The sequence below is a fragment of the Notolepis coatsorum genome, assembly GCF_963971535.1.
Source record: "Notolepis coatsorum genome assembly, chromosome: 2".
Classification (NCBI taxonomy): domain Eukaryota; kingdom Metazoa; phylum Chordata; class Actinopteri; order Aulopiformes; family Paralepididae; genus Notolepis; species Notolepis coatsorum.
The window spans coordinates 18044030-18068524 of NC_140166.1; the positions used below are offsets into that span (position 1 = coordinate 18044030).

Consider the following 24495-nt stretch of genomic DNA (forward strand, 5'->3'; position numbering starts at 1 on the left):
CACAGATCACCTCAGCCAGTCCGGCATGCCAGTAGCCATCAGTGGGCATGGACTGCAGCCAATAGTAGGAGAAATAACGGCTGGAGAATCTGGCAACATTTTGTTAGGACTGTTTGATTTAACTAGTAAACACTACAGACTCTGTGCTACTACTGTATTATCCATAGAGTATACATTGTCTATAGTGTATTCACATTCTATTATAATAATATTAAAAGAAATTCCCCTGCCTGTACCTCCCCTCCCCTGTGTTTGCATTTGTGTGTGTGTGTGTGTGTGCGTGTTCATGCATGTGTGTGTGTGTGTGTGTGTGTGTGTGTATGTGTGTGTGTAGATGTGTGTGTGTGTGTGTGTGTGCGTGTGTGTGTGTGTGTGTGCAAGTGTGTGTGTACACTTTCTCTTTAACTTTGGCTGTTGAATATTAGAATTATAGGACCACAAACCAACCAACTGTGGGAAGACATGAAGAAATTAAACACTGCACTGCCCTCTTATGGACAGAACTGAAATTACAGTAACAGACAACCCCTAATCAACTGGCTCAAGGTTTCTGCTGGATCCCCACATCCACATGACAGGACAGGAGTACTAGTGTGTTTTAATGAGCCTGGCTTCCAGGTTCGCATCCAGTTCATTCAGAGATTCTTGTTCTGTGTTGCATATTGTGTTAGATTGCTGATCCAACATTATCACACAAACTTACATTTGCCAGTGGGCAGGGTTGATCTGTGGGCGTGGCCTTCAGGTGATGATGTCACTCTGAGGGTGTGTCTTAAGAACCAGACGGTACAAGACTCTGCCCTCTTCTCTGCCAGGAGCAATGGAAGGATCTAGAGAAGAGAGAGAATAGATGGGAGGAGAGATGATAAGAAAAAAGAGGAGATGAGGGGAGAGAAGAGAGGTGAGGAGAGAAAGGAGAGGCTAAGAGAGGAGAGAGAGGAAAGGAAGACAGGAGAGAGAAAATGAGAGGTGGTGATAAGAGAGCAGAAAATTAGAGGATGTGGGAAGAGTGTTATAGTAAAACTAGGTTTACTGGTTCAGTCTGGTTTTACCTGGTTACACGTGGATCTGTAACTGGTGTATCAATGACATACAAGGAGAGTGTGTATGTGTATGTGTGCGTGTGTATGTATAGTATGTGTGTGTGCGTGTGTGTATATGTGTGTATGTATAATTTGTGTGCATATGTGTGTTTGTATACAGTATGTGTGTATATATGTGTGTGTGTGTATATATATGTGTGTGTCACTGTGTATGTATATAAATGTGTGTGTGTACCTCGTGGTGGTCTAGTACCAGTAGTTGTCCAGCAGGGAGCACTCTGTCCTCTGGACCTGGTGGTGTTGTTGTCCAGCAGGGAGCACTCTGTCCTCTGAACCTGGTGGTGTTGTTGTCCAGCAGGGAGCACTCTGTCCTCTGAACCTGGCAGTAACAATGCCCCTGTCACAGTGATGATAATAATAATAATAATAATAATAATAATAATAATAATAATAATAATAATAATAATAATAATAATAATAATAATAATAATAATAATAATAATAATAATAATAATAATAATAATAATAATAATAATAAAGGACTGTTTGTCCTGCGGTCAGGTCAAGAGGACAGAGTGCTCCCTGCTGGACAACAACACCACTTTCCAACAACAGCCTTGACCAGGGCTCCAACCGGTGATCGTCCGGTCATGAGTCCGACGCTCTACCCATGCAGCCATGCTTTTGCAAACACTGGCGCTGCTCTGATGGCTGCCTTTCTGATCGCTCCGACGAGACTGTGCTTTATTTTGTTAATTTTTATAGTATTCGGAGTTTTATTTGCACCAACTGTTGGTGCATTATATGTGTATGACCGTCAGTCAATCATTGACATTGGATTAAGAAAAACTTACCGTTTGGATTGCTCTCTGGATCGGATCGCTGAACAGCAGAAATGGCCCGCCGAGATCCTTTGTTATGCCGGCCATGGACAAGACCACCAGAAGCCGCCGCGAAGACGAGGAAAGAGAGCCGGGGTCCGGAACAGACTGAGGTCCAAACGACACAGAACCACATTGCCCAGCATATTGTTGGCCAATGTGCAATCGATAGGGAACAAATTGGACGACATCAGAGCAAGGATCCAATTCCAAAGGGACATTCGGGATTGTAACGTCCTCTGTTTCACAGAAACTTGGCTGAGTCCAGATGTCCCGAATCATGCAATAGAACCGGCAGACCATTTCTTCGTTCTCCGCAAAGACCGGACGGCATTAGAGTCACTAAAGACGAGAGGAGGCGGCATTGCCTTCATGATAAACAAGGAGTGGTGCGATTTAGGCAACACAAAGGAAATGTCTAACCACTGCTCCCCAGACCTGGAGTTTATCACGATAAAATGTCGACCCTTCTTCCTCCCAAGAGAGTTAACGTCCATCATCCTCATCGGAGTGTACATTCCACCACACGCGAACACTGGGGTCGCACTTTCAAAACTTCACGACGAGGTAAACAAACTCCAGGCAGCTAATGTTGACGCTGCCATTTTGGTCTTGGGGGATTTCAACAGCGCGCGTCTTAAAACGGTGCTGCCGAATTTCTATCAGCATGTGACCTGTCCCACCAGAGGCGAGAACATATTAGACCATGTATACTCGCAATTTAAGAATGGGTACAAGTCACAGGCTCTTAGTCCATTCGGTAAAAGCGATCACGCCGCCATTTTTCTTTTGCCTAAGTACAAACAGAGTCTCAAGCGAACGCCGGTGGTCTCGCGAGAGGTTAAGCGTTGGGCCGTGACGTCAGTGGAGTCACTCCAAGCAGTGCTGGGAAGCACAGAATGGAGTGTATTCCGTGATAACACAGCCAATATTAACGAATACACCGAAACGGTGATTGACTATGTCTGTACTCAGGTAGAAGTAATAATCCCCACCACCAAAATTAATATCTACCCAAATCAAAAGCCCTGGGTAGACAAATCCGTCCGTGAGGCTCTGAAAGTGCGCACAACAGCATACAACACCGGGCTGGTGACAGGCAACATGGAAGAACACAAGATGGCAAGATACAACGTCAGGAGAGCAGTAATAGAGGCAAAACGGCGTTACAGGGATAAAGTTGAACTTCAGTTTGAACAGGCTGACTCTAGAGGCATGTGGCAGGGCCTCAGAACAATGACAGACTACAAAGGAACCCCCCTCAAACTGAACAGTGACATCTCCTTAGCAAATGATCTCAACTCCTTCTATGCGAGGTTTGAGGCTGTGAATAACAACACCAGCCTACAAACCACGGCAATGGGGGGGGGGGGTCTGCTGATGGAGACTCAGTGTTCAGGGTAACAGAGCATGAGGTGAGACGGATCTTTAAAAAAGTGGATATCAGGAAGGCAGCAGGACCGGACGGCATCCCCGGCCGCGTCCTAAAAGTCTGTGCCGACCAACTGGCCCCGGTATTCACTGACATCTTCAACCTGTCCTTGGAACAGGCCGTCATCCCCACCTGTCTGAAGAAGTCCACCATCATCCCTGTACCCAAAAAATCTACGCCCGCTTGCCTCAACGACTACCGCCCTGTAGCCCTCACCTCCATAGCCATGAAGTGCTTTGAGAAGCTAGTGAAGGGCTACATCTGTTCCTCCCTCCCCATCAACCTGGACCCTCTGCAATTTGCATATCGCCCCAACAGGTCCACGGAGGACGCCATAGCCCATGTGCTGCACACAGCAGCATCACATCTGGACAAGAGGCAGGGGAACTATGTGAGAATGCTGTTCATCGACTACAGCTCAGCATTCAATACCATAGTCCCCTCCAAACTCATAGCCAAGCTCAGGGACCTGGGCTTGAACTATGACCTGTGCCAGTGGGTCCTGGACTTCCTGACGGGCAGACCCCAGGTGGTAAGAGCCGGCAACTGCACCTCCTCATCCATCACGCTCAACATAGGGGCCCCCCAGCCTGTACGTTAATGCCAAGCAAGCAGTGCAAAAATGCTTCCGCATTCGTCACCGCACGCTAGTGCGGTAAAGCGCCCTTCTTTTCAGACAAATGCTACCGTGCGTGCACCGGCGGCGGCGTGTTCGCTCAGGTGCGTGCGTGCGCCGGCGTGCCCGCGCATGCGACACGAGCGGAGCTCAATATATATAAGTCACCGCCCCTTATTCAGTATCCAACAAATAGCTCAATTGGTAAGGACACATGGCTGTGGATCCTATGGCTTGTTTGCTGGCGAGTTCGAATCCCATCGAAAATATTTTTTAACGTGATTTTTTTTTAACGTGTATTCTTTCGCCGATTAAGGTTAGGCATTGTTTCGGAGTTGGTTAAGGTTAGAACGGTTAAGTTTAGGCGCTGTTAAGGAGCTGGTTAAGGTTAGAGTTTGTCAAAGAGAATGGCAATATAATTTCTATGGTTAAGGTTAAGGTTAGGCATTGTTTCGGAGTTGGTTAAGGTTAGAACGGTTAAGTTTAGGCGCTGTTAAGGAGCTGGTTAAGGTTAGAGTTTGTCAAAGAGAATGGCAATAGACAGCCTATTTCCGCGAAAATGAAAGGCGCATTACTGCATGCCACTACGGTAAATTTTTGCACTGCTTGCTTGGCATAAAGCTACACGCGGCCCCCCAGGGCTGTGTTCTGAGCCCCCTCCTCTACTCCCTGTACACACATGACTGCGTAGCACAGCGGAACAACAACACCATCATCAAATTTGCTGATGACACAGTAGTGGTGGGCCTGATCTCTGCCAACGACGAAAGGGCCTACCTGGAAGAGGTAGAGAACCTGTCACAGTGGTGTCAGGAGAACTGCCTCTCCCTGAACGTCAGCAAAACAAAAGAGATGATTGTGGACTTCAGGAGGTCGGGGGTCAAGGACTACAGCCCCCTCAGCATCGACGGGGCACCAGTTGAGAGAGTGAACAGTTTCAAGTACCTCGGAGCCCACATATCCGAGGACTTGACATGGACCACACACATTGACAGTGTTGTGAAGAAGGCACAACAACGCCTCTACTTCCTCAGGCGCCTAAGGAAGTTCCAAGTCAGTCAGAAGATCCTTAGGAACTTCTACTCATGTACAATAGAGAGCATCCTGACCGGCAACATCACCTCCTGGTTTGGGAATAGCACTGCACAAGACCGTAGCAGACTACAAAGAGTGACACGTTCAGCCGAACGCACAATTAGAGGGGGGCTTCCCACCCTCCAGAACATTTACAACAAGCGGTGCAAGGGGAAGGCTAAGAGAATTATTAAGGACTCGAGCCACCCGAACAACTGCCTCTTTGAACTGCTGCCGTCAGGCAAGCGATACCGGAGTCTTATGGCGAGCACAGAAAGACTCAGAAGGAGCTTCTATCCCCAGGCCATCAGGCTGCTAAACGAACAATAATCGCTAAACGAACAATAATCACTATGCAACAACCATCAAATGCACACAGCACACACACCCACACGCACACACTCACTCAAACAAACAACACACTGCAGCACCCACTCTCCACACTTTAGATCACACAAACACACTTACACTTTATATTTATTGATAAAGGATTTGCACTACAACTCGTACACCTACTGTGAATTGTACCTAAACTGCACCTCGTCCATTTATGCCTTGCACTATATAGTATTGTATATTAGTACACTGCACAGTATTGTATATTGTATGGTAACTACGTCTACGAACATTGTACATATGTCTAAACTGAACACTGTGACCTCTTTTTTTACTTCTAATTTTTACTATGTCTTTATTTCATACTTATCTTGTCATGCACAGTCTCTGGAGCGCAACAGTAAGAAGCATTTTGTACAAAAGTATTCTGTACTTCTGTATGACAACTATTAAAGAAACTTGAAACTTGAAACTCCCGGACATCACCTCCTGCCACGGTCAGATCAGTGGATTGGGACATTTAGTTGATATGTGCATGAGCATGATGAAGAGTGTGTATATCAGACTCTACTCTTCATCACATCTTGGTATTCTGACTCATCTTCATCACATCTTGGTATTCTGACTCCTCTTCATCACATCTGGATATTCTGACTCCTATTCATTACATCTGGATATTCTTTTTTTTTTTTTAAAGGGGAACTATCTTACTGTTTCTTTCACTATTTGGGCAATTTGATGGATTTATTTTATTCTATGAAACACATCTGTAAGGTTTTTTTCAAAAAAAAATCATTGTTTTGTATTTCTAATCAAGTACTGTAGAGCAGCAGTTTCTGCCCTTCAAGATTCCAAGCTGTTTTTGGCTGGGCTCCACCCATACTCACAATGCACTTTGAGTGACAGTCACCCACTGCACTGCAGATACCTTTTGGGGGAGAGATAGATAGAGAGGGACTAATTAATTTCGCTGCAGGGGGGCATAATCCCACGGGACAATGCATTGGTAACTTGTTTCAAATGACAATATATACCCACGTGAATATTATTGCACGGATCAGAATACATTGATTGGGACTGTTACTGCTTCATATAATGAACTAACTATTAATTGAGATGTAGAATAACTATTCATTATTCTCCGTCTATGCTGACACTGTGGTTACCCATCCATGACAGGTCAGAAAGTCTGCTGTGAAAAGAGCCTGTCTGCACGAAGACTAATTCCTGGACATTGATTGAATCTGGATAATAAATAGATTCTGATCAACTCACCGATCACCTTCATCCAGCCCAGAAGCTGCCTGACTATAGCGAGGCCTGCAGATCTTTAGGACTTGTCTCTCTTCTACTGTCAGATAAGACAGACCATCAGTCTCTCTGTCCACTGGTCCTCATGGTAACCCAGAGTGTGTAATGGTCTTAAAAAATAGAGCACCCTGGGACACGTCGTCGTAACACCTTGATTCTCTAAACAGATTAACTCCACTGTTACCGGGAGGGCCAGGGGAAGACTTTCTCTTTCAGCTGCCGATTGGTCAAGGTGACATTTAGAACCTGGGTCACTTTAAAAACGACTGTGGTCACTTTAAAAACTGTATACATGTTTTGCAATATTCTGAATCGTTTGTATATTATTACTTATTACGTTTAGTACTGTATTTTATTCTTGTGACTATTTTATTATTTGTATTTTTGCACAATCTAGGCGGACATGGCCACCTACATTTCACTACATGTCTTGTGTGTGTGTGTGTGTGTGTATGTATGTGACAAATAAAACTCAAACAATGAACATATCAATGACGGATCCATCCAGATAATCTGCAGGTAGATTTACTCTCTGAACTGTTAGATGTAAGAGCTGGACATAGTTTCCCACCTCACAGCCATCGATTAGTACAAAGGCTCTTATTATCATAATATTCTAATATATGATGTAACAAAGGCTCTTATAATTACAATATTATCAATTATGATGTAACTAAGTCAGTGAATGAGAGGATGACTGGTCAGTAAATGAGACAGAGGATGACTGGTCAGTAAATGAGAGGATGACTGGTCAGTAAATGAGACAGAGGAGGACTGGTCAGTAAATGAGACAGAGGATGACTGGTCAGTAAATGAGACAGAGGATGACTGGTCAGTAAATGAGAGAGGATGACTGGTCAGTAAATGAGAGAGAGGAGGACTGGTCAGTAAATGAGACAGAGGAGGACTGGTCAGTAAATGAGAGAGGATGACTGGTCAGTAAATGAGAGGATGACTGGTCAGTAAATGAGAGAGGATGACTAGTCAGTAAATAAGACAGAGGAGGACTGGTCAGTAAATGAGAGAGGATGACTAGTCAGTAAATAAGACAGAGGAGGACTGGTCAGTAAATGAGAGGACTGGTCAGTGAATGAGACAGAGGAGGAGTGGTCAGTGAACGAGAGGACTGGTCAGTAAATGAGACAGGAGTGGTCAGTGAATGAGACAGAGGACTGGTCAGTGAATGAGACAGGAGGAGTGGTCAGTGAATGAGACAGAGGACTGGTCAGTGAATGAGACAGAGGAGTGGTCAGTGAATGAGAGGAGGACCGGTCAGTGAATGGACAGAGGGGGACTGGTCAATAAATGAGACAGAGGAGGACTTAAGGTGAAGGGAGACAGAGGAGGACTGGTTAGGGACGTCAGTGAATGCAGACAGAGCAGGACTGGTCAGTGACATCAGTGAAAGGAGACAGAGGAGGACTTAAGGTGAAGGGAGACAGAGGAGGACTGGTTAGGGATGTCAGTGAATGCAGACAGAGCAGGACTGGTCAGTGACATCAGTGAAAGGAGACAGAGGGGGACTGGTCAGTAAATGAGACAGAGGAGGACTGGTCAGTGACATCAGAATGTTTTTATTCCACAACATGAAAAACATAGATAACACAGCAGCTATCAGCCGATTGGTCAAAACAGGAAATATAAACAGGAAGTTGTCAGATTGTCAACAGAAGAACAGGTCAGTGAGAAGCAATTTGTGGTAAATTGTTAATACAGTATCCTTTCCTATCAGGACTTCATCTCTCCTCGTCTTCCATCAGACGTCACAAACTGATACATTCCCCTGACATCATAATGATGCATTCATCTGACATCATACTGATCAAATCTTACCTTAGATGATAAATAGAAGCATTATGTTATATCAGATCAATATTAGTATGTTATGATATCAGATCAATAGAATCCGTGTGAAATGATCTGATCAATAGAATCAGGATATATGATATCAGATCAATAGAATCAGTATATCATATCAGATCAATAGAATAAGTATATCATAGCAGATCAATAGTCAGTATGATATCAGATCAATAGTCAGTATGATATATCAGATCAATAGAATCGGTATATGATATCAGATCAATAGAATCAGTATGCTATATCAGATCAATCAGTATGATATATCAGATCAATAGAATCAGTATGCTATATCAGATCAATCAGTATTATGTATCAGATCAATAGAATCAGTATGATATCAGATCAATAGAATAGGTATATATCAGATCAATAGAATCAGTATGCTATATCAGATCAATCAGTATTATGTATCAGATAGAGAAATAGGGTCTAGATTGAGAAAAAAAAACAGAATTATCCTTTAAAATGGAAATTTTCTGAATTCAAAAGAAATGTCATTCCTATGGTCCAAGACGGTCCAACGCTGTTAGTAAACATGAACAACTCTCCCAGATCCAAGAACACGTGTGAGTCTATCAAGTCTAATGTCTGAAGCTGCTTCATAGACAATGCATTGGGTGACATGACAGAGGACACCCAGGGGAATGCATATATACAGTACATGTGCATTTTCAGATCTGAGAGCACTACTATATAGATTAAAGCTCATTTGGGTATACAAACTCAAACAAAAATTATGTGGGTCCACAAAATCAGTCTCATTCCTTGTCAATGGAGCAGCTCTAGACTGTATACATGACTTCTGCTGTGGGCGGCGGACTGAGAGCGGGGGACGCAAGCAGACTGGAGAAGCTGGTCAGGAAGGCCAGTAACATGTTGGGGGTAGAGCTGGACTCTCCACACCATCATCGACAACCCCTCCCACCCACTACACACCGACTTGGCTGATAGAAGGAGCACGTTCAGTGTTAGACTAAGACTCCCAAGATGTAACACTGAACGGCACAGGAAGTCCTTCATTCTGACAGCCATCAGACTATATAAGGCATCACTGTGCCTCACTGAGCACAGAGCGACAGTACAAACTCTGGCATATCTCCTGGACTTTTTACCTTTACGTCGACACTTCATTCATTTTACACATAATTGTATTACGGTGTACATTATACTTTATATTACTCTATATTTCTGGCTGTACATTTTAGAATGTATATACATATTTTAGAATGTATATCCCGACTGTATTTTTATTCTTATTTGTGATTATAGATTTTAGATTCTTTACTACCTAAATGTTTATTGCGAGCGATCTGTAGTGCTGAGATTCCCTCGGGATCAATAAAGTACTTCTATTCTATTGATCACAGGTTCTTCTCTGGCTCCTGCTTCGGGAGAGAGCTGCTCATGATCACAGATATTGGCCTTTCCCAGGCCATGGAAATAACATACTGGAATTCTTAATTCAGGTGGAATTCTCCTTTAAAAAAAGGTATAGTTAGGATTTTTGTACATTTTAAGTTGTATGAAATAGTTGTTAGTATAGTTGATGTAATGCCATTAACTTAACACGTGGTCAGTGTTCTGGTTCTGAGCAAATTAGGAAGCTTCAAATGGGTCACGAGACAATAGGTGTTAATCCACACTACGCAGGCTACCGTTTTAACCCTCCACAGCAGAATACCTAATTTATTACGCTTGATTCATGTTGGAACAAGGCTCAGCATATTGTGACTATGTCACTTTGGGTCTAGTTCAACTGAGGAGGGTCATGGCAGACCCCGCCGACCCGGGTCACGACCTCTTCACCATGCTCCCCCACGACAGGCGGCTACGGCTCTATGGGGAGCTGCTAGGGTCGGAATTTTAAACCCTATTTTGCATTGCCAACAGATCATTAGCCATTACACTTTATTGTCTTGTCTCATTGTATCACTGTTTTGCACTCATTCCATCTGTGAAAAAAGTGTATGCCCTGTACTGTAAATGCGGTATCACATTCCTATGTGTTTTTTTTTAGGGCTGTCAAAATGAATGCTTTAACTCTGGAGATTAAATTAAATGATTTAAAGCGTTAAAAAAAATTATCTAGATTAATCTATGGAGTGAAAAATGTTCAACGTTCTGAACTTATCAGTATATTTGCTTGTTATTTTTTTGCATCGACTCATGCACCTTTTTGAAAATCGTCCGACATGAAGATGGAACACATTTAGTTGTTAATATGATTTATATTACTGGTAGTTCATACAAGACATTATCGTCCTCTAAGCCAAACTGCACTTTAACATAGGCCTGGGTTGTTTTTATTTCTGTTAGCGCCACGGATATAAGAAAGCGGTCTAGCTGAGTCAATGTTGATGGTTTTGTTGAACATTTGTATTTCACAGGAGAGAAACTGTATTCAAAGAAAGCTATTAAAATAGTCTTTGAATCTAAATATACTTTCTTTGTGTTGATTTTACATTAAGTCCATGATTTTACTCAAGTAAATATCTGTTACAAGCTTCGGTCTTAAATAGGAAAATGCGATTTTTAATCTAGATTAATTACAGAAAATTGTGAGATTAATTAGTAAAAAATAAATTATCGATTGACAACACTAGTTTTTTTGTATAATGGCGATTAAAGTTGAGCTGAATCCGTTTAGTGGTGCATATAGTAACAACGTTTACCTGCATGTTATTGTGTGGATTAACACTTTCCTGTCTGTTTGCTGCCTGTCTGGAGCTTCCTGGTTGGCTCAGAACTCCGACCATGTGACGGAGTAAGGTAACAGCACAGCATCAACTACACTACTAACAAATATCTCCTAACTATCCCTTTAACATAAGGAGATAAAACACGGGAGTATTCATACATACAGTATATTCATATATATTGCTACATATATTCATACATATATTAATACATATATTCATATACAGTATTTTGACCTGACCCCATCGCTGGTGGTGACCTAATGATATAACTAAATATTAACATTTATTTTCTCTTTACAATATAACGCCAAAACAGGCCTCTGATCAAAAATCAACTGTCACAATCAATGATCACAAATGGGTTTAGTACATAATATTTGGTTATTTAGGTTATTAAGTCAATACTTGCATAGATATGTATCAACAGTGCAATAAAACAAGGGAGGAATAATAGGATTATACACATTATAATCACAGAGGTTAAGAGCAACGTAACTGTACTTTACTATACTGTACTGTGATCTACTGTACTGTGATCTACAGCCTTATAGGGTAAAAGAACGAGTACAAACATTTAGAGAAAATAGAATACTTTCACCGCTAGGTGGCGCTGAAATCTCTAAAACTCAGCTGCAATTCTCTCTGTACTTATTTCAGATTCAAAATGTCTGAAAAACACAAGAAACGTCAGGGTTATACGTCCGAAACGTCTAGCGGGTTAGAATCCCAGGGAACTGCCGACTAGAATATTAAAACAGCTGCTGTTGAAGATTCATCTCCAAGAATTCCAACACCCAACAGAGATGCCTTTCAAGGACTATTTGGCTTCCATGTTGGAAGAGGCAACGGTTACCATGTGTTGACATTTAAGGACTGTATAAATCAAAAGTGTAATAATTTGGCATCTTATTACGGGATCTTGTAAACACTTCACATTGAAACAGTGATATCACGTTTCATCTATACTCTACCACTACACAGACATTTGGCATTTTCTTTCTAAAGTGGTTACCAAATTTTAAAAGGCAGCCCATGTTGGAAGAAAGAGAACTAGACAAACATTCCATGCAAGGCCTCTATTCTTTTGGTTTTTCTTAGAATGTTAAAAGGTGACCTTTAAAGGGACAGTCCACCGTTTTAAATCTGATTAGTCATTTCAGTCCAAGATGTTGCCCTCCAGTATCCCCCACCAGCGTACAACGTTTTCCCGCTTTCAATACAAACAATAGTATAGTCTGTCTTTTTTTAAGACTGAAAAGACAAACCAAACTGTGGACCCGATCTAACTAGAGGTTCTACATGAGACCCATCCTAACTAAAGGTTCTACATGAGACCCATCCTAACTAGAGGTTCTACTGTACATGGTGGTTAGTTAGATGAAATGTTTCAGACAACAGCCATGAGTGCTCTTTGTTACCATGGATACAACATTCACAATGCCCCGTCACCATGGAGACAGAGACTTTAACAAGTGCCTCTTTTGGTTTTAAACCAACTCACACGACTTTCTCCGTCATATGGAGAAATATTTCACTGAATAAAACACCAACTTTTAGTAAACAAGGAAACGTTTAGAAGCATTATATCTTCTAGCCGCTAGAAGAATCTAGCGTATAAAACTACTTTGTCAACTCAAACCGTTTGGAACACAGAAGCTTCCCTACACTGGAACTGTTGAGTTATAAAACTCTGGAACTGTTGAATTATAAAACACAGGAACTATTGAGCTATAACACACTGGGGCTATTGAGTTATAAAACACTGCAACTATTGAGTTATATAACACTGGAACAGTTGAATTATAAAACACAGGAACTATTGAGCTATAACACACAGGGGCTATTAAGTTATAACACACTGCAACTATTGAGTTATATAACACTGGAACAGTTGAATTATAAAACACAGGAACTATTGAGCTATAACACACAGGGGCTATTGAGTTATAACACACTGGGGCTATTGAGTTATAAAACACTGCAACTATGTGTGTGTGTTATGCACATATTAGGGATAAGCCAAGATGAGAATAATCTTGTGGTCAACTTTTAAATCTCAGTTTGGAATGTTGTTAAAAGACCTTGAAAAGGAGGAACAACATTTGTGGAACTAATGTTGTTGGAATTAGAGCAGGGGGACATTTAAAGATGAGGGACATCTATAGTAAAGATACATCTATTGTAGAGAGACAACTATAGTAGAGAGACATCTATAGCGGAAGGATATCTATAATAGACAACAATAGCAGAGAAACATCTATAGTAGAAACTATATGAGAGGGACATCTATAGAAGAACATTTATAGAAGAGAAAATTATAGCAGATGCACATCTATAGTAGAAACAACTATAGTAGAGACATCTATAGTAGAGACATCTATAGCAGAGGGACATTTATAGCAGAGGGACATTTATAGCAGAGACATCTATAGTAGAGATACATCTATAGCAGAGGGACATTTATAGCAGAGACATCTATAGTAGAGATACATCTATAGCAGAGGGACATTTATAGCAGAGGGACATCTATAGTAGAGACATTTATAGTAGAAGGATATCTATAGTAGAGAGAGCATGAATGTTCACAGCAAATGTGAAAATATTTGAATAAAAACGGTTCCAGTTATGTTGTTCACAGCCCAGACCTGGTGCATCTATCATATCCGAGATACTTTAGTTTCAGGCGTTTAATAACATAATTCATAATTACTTCTTTTGTAAATAAACTCAATATCCCAATGATTGTTCATAGCAGTAAAAGAAAGTCAACCTTTAAAAATCCCTAGTGTGTATATGCCTGTGTGTGTGTGTGCGATTGATCTTTGGCTCTGTGGAGCCCAAATTCTTCACATCAGCCAGACTTCCTAAAAAGGAAAACCTAGACTTCCTAATAAGGACATCGTAGACTTCCTATTAAGGACATCGTAGACTTCCTAATAAGGACATCATAGACTCCCTAATAAGAACATCCTAGACTTCCTAATAAGGCCATCCTAGACTTCCTAATAAGGTGTTGTCCCCTCCCACTCAAGCAAGTATTGGACAGTGCCCTGTGGAGTGACACGTCTCGCCAGCACCTGATATCTCTCCCCATTGGTCAGCCTGCCAGCCACTCCAAAGTAGGAGGAGATAGAGGAGTGGAGTTGGGAGGAGTCAGAGGAGAGGTGGGAGGAGTCAGAGAGGAAATGGGAGGGATCAGACTGGAGGTGGTCCGTTGCATCTTGGTCTTCCATTATCCCAGCATTCTCCTCTCCTCCTAGCTCCTCCTCTGCCTCTCTCCGATTGGCACGCTGGCTGTAGCTGTTGCTAGGCAACTTCCTCTTCCTGCTGCCCATCCTCCTCCTGATTGGACAGAACAGAGAGAACAATAAATAAAGATAAACAGAGAGAGAGAGAAAAATAGAGTTATAAGAGACAGGGGTGTGTGTGTGTGTGTGTGTGTGTGTGTTACCTGAAGTCATAGGAGATAGAGGTGGTGGCAGATCCGGAAGTGGAGGCAGCATCTGTAGAATCTAGATCTAGACTGACTGTTCTACTGGAACTAGAGCTATAGAGAAGAGGAAGAGATGATAGAGGAGAAGAGAGGAGAGGAGAGGAAAAAAGAGGAGAGAGGAGAAGAGAAAACAATAAGTTATAAATAAGTATAAATAACATCGGATGCCTAGCTGAAGCAGGCTGTGAGGGCGGGGACCAGGGTTTGGGCTAAAACCAAGAGTTCATGGAGCTTTTGCTCTATTGGCCCTGAAACTGAGGACCCGCCTTCCCTTGAGCATCAGATCAGACTGTAGGGGTGTAATGGTACACGTATCCGTACTGAACCGTTTCAGTACTGGACCTTCGGTTCAGTATGCGCTGTGTACCGAACGAATGCAACGGTACGTTAACCACCAATGGAACGTGCGTGCAGAACCTTTTTTTGCATGCAGAATTGTATTCAAAACTCCAAGCTCACCCCTTCCCAAAATATAACTTGCGCAACAGTGTTGTGCGTTCGTTCAGCCCACGCACAACATTGAGAGATTACCTGTAATTTAGCATAGCCTTATAGTGTGGCTAACGCACACACACACTCGCGCACACCCTCTCTCGGTGTGTGAGGAGGATTGGTGCTAGATTGAGATGGGGCTGTCTCTCGGAGATCAAATTAATGATAGTTTGTGGCATATAGAACGGACATTCATACACAGCAACGCGCCTCCAAACAAGGTGTGACAAACATGAATTTATATATTTTCCTTGGCATGAAACAGGAAATAGTATTTACTAGTCGTGGGACTCGATACATTTTTTTTATAGAATTAATGAGAGACTTTATAGTTAATTAATCTAAATTAATCACATTTTAATCGCATATCAATATTTGACGCGAAAAGCTAAATTTTTCAATTAAAATTGATTTTGGTATACGAGTGAATCAATGAATATACATTATACATACGTTTAAGCTGCAAAATCCTGTATTAGCTACTACATAACTACACAGACCAACAGATCAATGCAATTTTTAACAAAGTGTAAAACACAACAATTTTAGGAATAATATATATATAGCGCAAAGGACCTTTTGTAAACTCAAGCAGTTTCGAGGTAAAAGTAAAACGCAGTACTTTCAAGTACATTCCAGAACAGTTGACCATTGGAAAAAATAAACTCTTGATTGATCTCAATTTCTCTTATTTTTTCAGTATTCTGTATGAACGAACATGGAAAGTTAAATAAATGAATGTAAACTTTCCCCCACTGTACCGAAAACCCAAACCGTGACTTGAAAACCCAGGTACGTACCGAACCGTGACTTGAAAACCCAGGTACGTACCGAACCGTGACTTGAAAACCCAGGTACGTACCGAACCGTGACTTGAAAACCGATGTACGTACCGAACCGTGACTTGAAAACCGAGGTACGTACCGAACCGTGACTTGAAAACCGAGGTACGTACCGAACCGTGACTTCAAAACCGAGGCACGTACCGAACAGTGACCTCAAAACCGAGGTACGTACCGAACCATGACTTCAAAACCGAGGTACGTACCAAACCGTGACTTGAAAACCGATGTACGTACCGAACCGTGACTTGAAAACCGAGGTACGTACCGAACCGTGACTTGAAAACCGAGGTACGTACCGAACCGTGACTTCAAAACCGAGGCACGTACCGAACCGTGACCTCAAAACCGAGGTACGTACCGAACCGTGACTTCAAAACCGAGGTACGTACCGAACCGTGTTTTTTGTGTACCGTTACACCCAAAGTAGACTGAAGCTGATACTATCATAGCAGCACCACCGACTGATAATACAAGCTGATACCATCATAGCACCATAGACTGATAATACAAGCCGATACCATCATAGCACCATAGACTGATAATACAAGCCGATACCATCATAGCACCATAGACTGATAATACAAGCGGATACTATCATAGCACCATAGACTGATATTATCATAGCACCATAGACTGATAATAGAAGCTGATACTATCCTAGCACCAGACTGAAATTACAAGCTGATACCATCATAGCACCATAGACTGATAATACAAGCTCAGTGTTTCCCCTAGGATTTTTTTCAGGGGGGGGTGGTAGGCCCCCAAAACTACTGTACTTTTCGAACTATAAGACGCGGCTTTTCCCCCCATTTTTCGACCCTGCGGCTTATATAACGGTGCGGCTAATCTATGGATTTTTACAGCTAACTGGGCGCACTCCCTCAGCTCTGTGACCGTCAGATCAGACTCCTAAATCTGCTGCAGCAGTGCACGTCAACCACGTCAACAAACCATTACGGCAAGAGTCTAGTGTATGAGCAGCTCAGGGCTCCTCTTTCAACATGCTGCCTACCTACTGTACCCGGCGCCAATGTTATGAGAGCTAACGTTGCTACCTACTGTACCCGGAGCTGCTAACTGGCTAACGTTATGAGAGCTAACGTTGCTACCTACTGTACCCGGAGCTGCAAACTGGGAGCTGCTAACTGGCTAACATTATGAGAGCTAACGTTGCTACCTACTGTACCCGGCGCTGCTAACTGGCTAACGTTATGAGAGCTAACGTTGCTACCTACTGTACCCGGCGCTGCTAACTAGCTAACGTTATGAGAGCTAACATTGGTACCTACTGTACCCGGCGCTGCTAACTGGCTAACGTTATGAGAGCTAACGTTGGTACCTACTGTACCCGGAGCTGCTAACTGGCTAACATTGCTACCTACTGTACCCGGAGCTGCTAACTGGGAGCTGCTAACTGGCTAACGTTATGAGAGCTAACGTTGGTACCTACTGTACCCGGCGCTGCTAACTGGCTAACGTTATGAGAGCTAACGTTGGTACCTACTGTACCCGGAGCTGCTAACTGGCTAACGTTGCTACCTACTGTACCCGGAGCTGCTAACTGGGAGCTGCTAACTGGCTAACGTTATGAGAGCTAACGTTGGTACCTACTGTCCCCGGCGCTGCTAACTGGCTAACGTTATGAGAGCTAACGTTGGTATCTACTGTACGCGGCGCTGCTAACTGGCTAACGTTATGAGAGCTAACGTTGCTACCTACTGTACCCGGCGCTGCTAACTGGCTAACGTTATGAGAGCTAACGTTGCTACCTACTTTACCCGGCGCTGCTAACTGGCTCTATCATTATGAGAGCTAACGTTGCTACCTATATGTACCCGGCGCTGCTAACTGGCTAACGTTATGAGAGCTAACGTTGGTACCTACTGTACCCGGCGCTGCTAACTGGCTAACGTTATGAGAGCTAACGTTGGTACCTACTGTACCCGGAGCTGCTAACTGGCTAACGTTGCTACCTACTGTACCCGGAGCTGCTAACTGGGAGCTGCTAACTGGCTAACGTTATGAGAGCTAACGTTGGTACCTACTGTACCCGGCGCTGCTAACTGGCTAACGTTATGAGAGCTAACGTTGGTATCTACTGTACGCGGCGCTGCTAACTGGCTAACGTTATGAAAGCTAACGTTGCTACCTACTGTACCCGGAGCTGCTAACTGGCTAACGTTATGAGAGCTAACGTTGCTACCTACTGTACCCGGCGCTGCTAACTGGCTAACGTTATGAGAGCTAACGTTGCTACCTACTTTACCCGGCGCTGCTAACTGGCTCTATCATTATGAGAGCTAACGTTGCTACCTATATGTACCCGGCGCTGCTAACTGGCTAACGTTATGAGAGCTAACGTTGCTACCTACTTTACCCGGCGCTGCTAACTGGCTCTATCGTTATGAGAGCTAACGTTGCTACCTATATGTACCCGGCGCTGCTAACTGGCTAACGTTATGAGAGCTAACGTTGCTACCTACTGTACCCGGCGCTGCTAACTGGCTAACGTTATGAGAGATAACGTTGCTACCTACTGTACCCGGCGCTGCTAACTGGCTATCGTTCCTGTTTAAACAAAAATGTTAATAAATGGGAGCTTCCTCAAACAGCCATCTCTTTCCCGACAATCCCCTCTGTGCACGAACCCTTACATATGGTAATTAAACATTAAAACACCTGCGGTTTATAGTCCAGTGCGGCTTATATATGTACACATCATTCAATTTAGCTGCTGCGGCTTATATTCAGTTTCAAGTTCAAGTTTCAAGTTTCTTTAATAGTTGTCATACAGAAGTACAGAATACTTTTATACAAAATGCTTCTTACTGTTACGCTCCAGAGACTGTGCAAGACAAGATAAGTATGAAATAAAATAACATAGTATAGCATGTAAATTAGAAGTAAAAAATGAGGTCACAGTGTTCAGTATAGACATATGTACAATGTTCAATGCAGAATAGACGTAACTGAGTTACCATATAATATACAATACTGTGCAGTGTACTAATATACAATACTATATAGTGCAAGGCAGAAATGGGATGAGGTGCAATTTAGGTACAATTTACAGTAGGTGTACGAGTTGTAGTGCAAATCCTTTATCAATAAATATAAAGTGTGTTTGTGTGCTCTAAAGTGTGGAGAGTGGGTGCTGTAGTGTGTTGTTTGTTATAGTGAGTGTGTGCGTGTGGGTGTGCGTGCTGTGTGCATTTGATGGTTGTTGCATAGTGTTTATTGTTCGTTTAGCAGCCTGATGGCCTGGGGATAGAAGCTTCTTCTGAGTCTTTCTGTGCTCGCCTTAAGACTCCGGTATCGCTTGCCTGACCGCAGCAGTTCAAAGAGGCAGTTGTTCGGGTGGCTGGAGTCCTTGATGATTCTCTTCGCCTTCCCCCTGCACCGCTTGTTGTAAATGTTCTGGAGGGTGGGAAGCCCCCCTCCAATTGTGCGTTCGGCTGAACGTGTCACTCTTTGTAGTCTGCTACGGTCTTGTGCAGTGCTATTCCCAAACCAGGAGGTGATGTTGCCAGTCAGGATGCTCTCTATTGTACATGAGTAGAAGTTCCTAAGGATCTTCTGACTGACTTGGAACTTCCTTAGGCGCCTGAGGAAGTAGAGGCGTTGTCGTGCCTTCTTCACAACACTGTCAATGTGTGTGGTCCATGTCAAGTCCTCGGATATGTGGGCTCCGAGGTACTTGAAACTGTTCACTCTCTCAACCGGTGCCCCGTCGATGCCGAGGGGGCTGTAGTCCTTGACCCCCGACCTCCTGAAGTCCACAATCATCTCTTTTGTTTTGCTGACGTTCAGGGAGAGGCAGTTCTCCTGACACCACTGTGACAGATTCTCTACCTCTTCCAGGTAGGCCCTCTCGTCGTTGGCAGAGATCAGGCCCACCACTACTGTGTCATCAGCAAATTTGATGATTGTGTTGTTGTTCCACTGTGCCACGCAGTCATGTGTGTACAGGGAGTAGAGGAGGGGGCTCAGAACACAGCCCTGGGGGGCCCCTATGTTGAGCGTGATGGATGAGGAGGTGCAGTTGCCTGCTCTTACCACCTGGGGTCTGCCCGTCAGGAAGTCCAAGACCCACTGGCAGAGGTCATAGTTCAAGCCCAGGTCCCTGAGCTTGGCTATGAGTTTAGAGGAGACTATGGTATTGAATGCTGAGCTGTAGTCGATGAACAGCATTCTCACATAGTTCCCCTGCCTCTTGTCCAGGTGTGATGCTGCCGTGTGCAGCACATGGGCTATGGCGTCCTCCGTGGACCTGTTGGGGCGATATGCAAATTGCAGGGGGTCCAGGTTGATGGGGAGGGAGGAACAGATGTAGCCCTTCACTAGCTTCTCAAAGCACTTCATGGCTATGGAGGTGAGGGCTACAGGGCGGTAGTCGTTGAGGCAAGCGGGCGTAGATCTTTTGGGTACAGGGATGATGGTGGACTTCTTCAGACAGGTGGGGATGACAGCCTGTTCCAAGGACAGGTTAAAGATGTCAGTGAATACCGGGGCCAGTTGGTCGGCACAGACTTTTAGGACCCGGCCGGGGATGCCGTCCGGTCCTGCTGCCTTCCTGATATTCACTTTTTTAAAGATCCGTCTCACCTCATGTTCGTTACCCTGAACACTGAGTCTCCATCAGCAGACCCCCCCCCCCCCCCCCCATTGCCGTGGTTTGTAGGCTGGTGTTGTTATTCACAGCCTCAAACCTCACATAGAAGGAATTGAGATCATTTGCTAAGGAGATGTCACTGTTCAGTTTGAGGGAGGTGCCTTTGTAATCGGTCATTGTTCTGAGGCCCTGCCACATACCTCTAGAGTCAGCCTGTTCAAACTGAAGTTCAACTTTATCCCTGTAACGCCCTTTTGCCTCTATTACTGCTCTCCTGAGGTTGTATCTTGCCGTCTTGTGTTCTTCCATGTTGCCTGTCACCAGCCCGGTGTTGTAGGCTGATGTGCGCACTTTCAGAGCCTCACGGACGGATTTATCTACCCAGGGCTTTTGATTTGGGTGCGGATTTGGGTGTGGCTTATAGTGCGAAAAGTACGGTACTAGTGTTTTCGCGGGGCGCGCTTGTCACGGATACGTGGTGTCAACAGTGTCGTCATAGACGCGCGCAGTAAGGCGGTTGTTAGTATCGGTGCATTTGTCTACACTGAGCTGAAATGAAACGATTGTACATAAATTAGGTAAACAATATTTATTTACAACACATAAATTCACTTATTTACAATTATACATACAGTAGTGACAACACGCATATGAACTATTTACAATACAGGGAGGCACATACATCACTCTTTTGTCGGTCAGCAGCATTTTCTACCGGGCAGTCCGGTAGAGAGAGAGAGAGAGGAAGAACGGGAGACAGAGCGGGGGGAAGACATTCGGCAAGGGACGCCGGGTCCGGGAATCGAACCCGGGTCAGCCGCTTCGCGACGCAGCGCAATACATGGTGTGCTACTAGAGCACCCCTGTATAATTATTTTTTAAGTTTAAATATTAAATATCAACATTATCTGGCCATCCTCAGTAAATAGTAAATACTATCAAACTTGCCAAATACCAGAGTTGGGACGGGCACCCGCGCGCACACACACAGAAAGGGAGAATGGCTTATATGAACTATCCAGTTCATATATCAACTAGGGATGCTCGATATTGGCTTTTTTACCGATACCGATATACCGATATTGTCCAACTCTTAATTTCCGATACCGATATCAACCGATATATGCAGGCCCCCCCCCCCCCCCCCAAAAACTGAATAATTTCAGGTAATTAACATTACATATCTCTTGTCGTGTAATTAACACAACATTATGCATACTTTGACAATAAATAAAATAATAATTTGTTCTTACTTGCTTGCCTGGGTAAATAAAGGTTAAATAAATGTAGAAAGAAAAAAAATTATTTAGTTTTTGTTTTTGAAAACCGATATTTTCTGATATCACATTTTTATGCCAATATCGGCCGATAATATCGGACATCCCTAATATCAACTTATATCAACTATCCAGTTCATTTTTATAGTGTAAAGCTTGGCTACTTGGAGAGAGAGAGAGAGACTGAGACTTGTTACTTTTTTCTGGAGGGGCGGGCGGCCCGTTGGCGGGGCGGCAAGGCAATGGTAGGGGAAACACTGCTGATACTATCATAGCACCACAGACTGATAATACAAGCTGATACTATCATAGCACCACAGACTGATAATACAAGCTGATACTATCATAGCACCACAGACTGATAATACAAGCTGATACTATCATAGCACCACAGACTGATAATACAAGCTGATACTATCATAGCACCACAGACTGATAATACAAGCTGATACTATCATAGCACCACAGACTGATAATACAAGCTGATACTATCATAGCACCACTGATAATACAAGCTGGTCCTGTCCTCTCACAGCCCCACAGACTGATATTCTCCCTCTCACCTCTTCAGACTGTGTAACTCGTCCAGCGTGAAGTCAAAGATGTTGGCCATGTGGTGGTTGGAGCTCCAAGTGCAGGACAGCTCATTCTATACACACACACAGTAAGGATGGAGGCTGTGATGTCAGATTATGATGACATCAACTTATCAGCTCTGATCCCATATTAATACACATTTACATCATCTATACAGGAACAAAACAGAGTAGAAAAAACAGAACGGAATAGAAAAGTAGAAACAAAAAACTGAATAGAGTAGAACAGAACAGAGTAGGACAAACTATAACAGTAGAATAGAACAGAATAGAGCAGAGTAGAACAGAACCGAGTAGAACAAAACATAACAGTAGAATAGAGCAGAGTAGAACAGAACAGAACCGAGCAGAACAGACTCACACTAGGGATGGCGTCTTCTAGCAACCATTTAGACTTCCTCTTCCTCCTCTCAGCTGGAGCACTACACACACACACACACACACACACACACACACATTAATATAAGAAAGCAAAACTTAAAATATGCTGCAAGATATACTTTTTTTAGAGAAAAAAACAAGTGTTTGTTTTACTCAAAACAGTAGGCCTACTCCTGAATTATTTTATCCTTTAAGGCTTTTTTAAATCTCCCCTGAGAGGTACACAACTTCAACCCGTCACTAAGGCTATTCCATAATTGAACTCCCAAAATTTAAACACATCTAGCTTTTACATTAGTTCTTACCTGTATTTTAAGAATACAACCCTCTTAAATTATACTTTCCTTCTCTTGGTTGAAAGAGACATTGAATACAATCTGGTAGGCTTTTACTCTTAGCATGAAAAATGGTTCCAAGGTTTTTACGTACACCATATCTACAGATTTTAATGTGCAGGACTTTATGAATAATGGATTGTCGATTCAAGGTAACTAGCTTTGTTTATTATTCTAATAGCTCTTTTCTGTAGTTTAATAATAGGATCTATACTTGTTTTATAAACATTCCCCCAGACCTCAACACAATATGACATGGCACAACAAGTCGAAAATACAATATATGCAAACATTTCTGATTTAACAGCTCCCTTGTTTTGTACTCTCAACCCGACCACACCCACACACTTATAACAGGTTATCAGTAAGTCATTAGAGGAAAACAGAACCTTCTCAGGTTTAGACCCTGAGAGTCATGTTGGAGAGTCAAGTTATTCTACCTGCTCCTGGCCCCTCCCCTCTTCCGGCCCCGCCCTCCTTCACTCGGAGTGCGCTCAGGGAAGAGCTTGGAGGGGGGGTTGGGGGGGACACGCGTCCGCAGCCGGAAAATACACTTCCTCTTCTTTATCTCCTTCCCACACAGGAACCTAGAGAGAGAGAGATAGATATGGTTTCAATCTTTTCCATGAACCGTTCCATCCCGACACATATATATATATATGTATATATATATGTATATATAAATATTGTGTATAATGTATAATATATATATATATAAATATTGTGTATAATATATATATATATATAAATATTATGTATAATATATATATACATATTGTGTATAATGTATACGAGTCTTACTTGCTCTTGTAGTTGTTCAGGGCATCCAGTAGCAGCTGTCCTCTCTCAGAGGGAGGGGTGTTGGATAGCTGAACACAAACAATAATAAACATGTAAACAGCAACAGACAGTAGTATCCTGTTACAAGTTGGGTAGGTGTGTTGGACCCAAGTGCAGTGCAGAACGGATAGATGAGAGGCAGATGTTGTTTCTCAAACAAAAGGCTTCTTATTTATTGTTTGACATAGATGGCATGAGTTAGAGTTCTAGTGTGATAATGTGAAAGCAATTATGCTATATAGTAATAGTCAATTATAGACAGAAAAGGACTATGATGACGGACAAAAAATATCACTCGACTAAAGAGTCACATAAAAAAAGCAGCCATTTACATGTTTTGTAAGTCTGTCCTCTGAGCTTCAATTT

The 24495-nt window shown here is 42.9% G+C and overlaps 1 protein-coding gene across 1 annotated transcript in view; it reads right to left on the reverse strand.

The window, feature by feature from the left end:
* Window positions 1–8257: 8257 nt before the first annotated feature.
* The window catches only part of phf19 (PHD finger protein 19), a 90963-nt gene continuing 74725 nt past the window's right edge, over window positions 8258–24495 (reverse strand). Inside the window, exons 9-14 of the mRNA XM_084308063.1 lie at window positions 24091–24158; window positions 23730–23876; window positions 22935–22995; window positions 22541–22626; window positions 14707–14802; window positions 8258–14597 (exon numbers count right to left, since the gene is read on the reverse strand). Coding sequence (XP_084164189.1) covers window positions 14258–14597; window positions 14707–14802; window positions 22541–22626; window positions 22935–22995; window positions 23730–23876; window positions 24091–24158 — 798 coding nt within the window. The 3' untranslated portion in view covers window positions 8258–14257. The remainder of the gene's footprint in view (window positions 14598–14706; window positions 14803–22540; window positions 22627–22934; window positions 22996–23729; window positions 23877–24090; window positions 24159–24495) is intronic.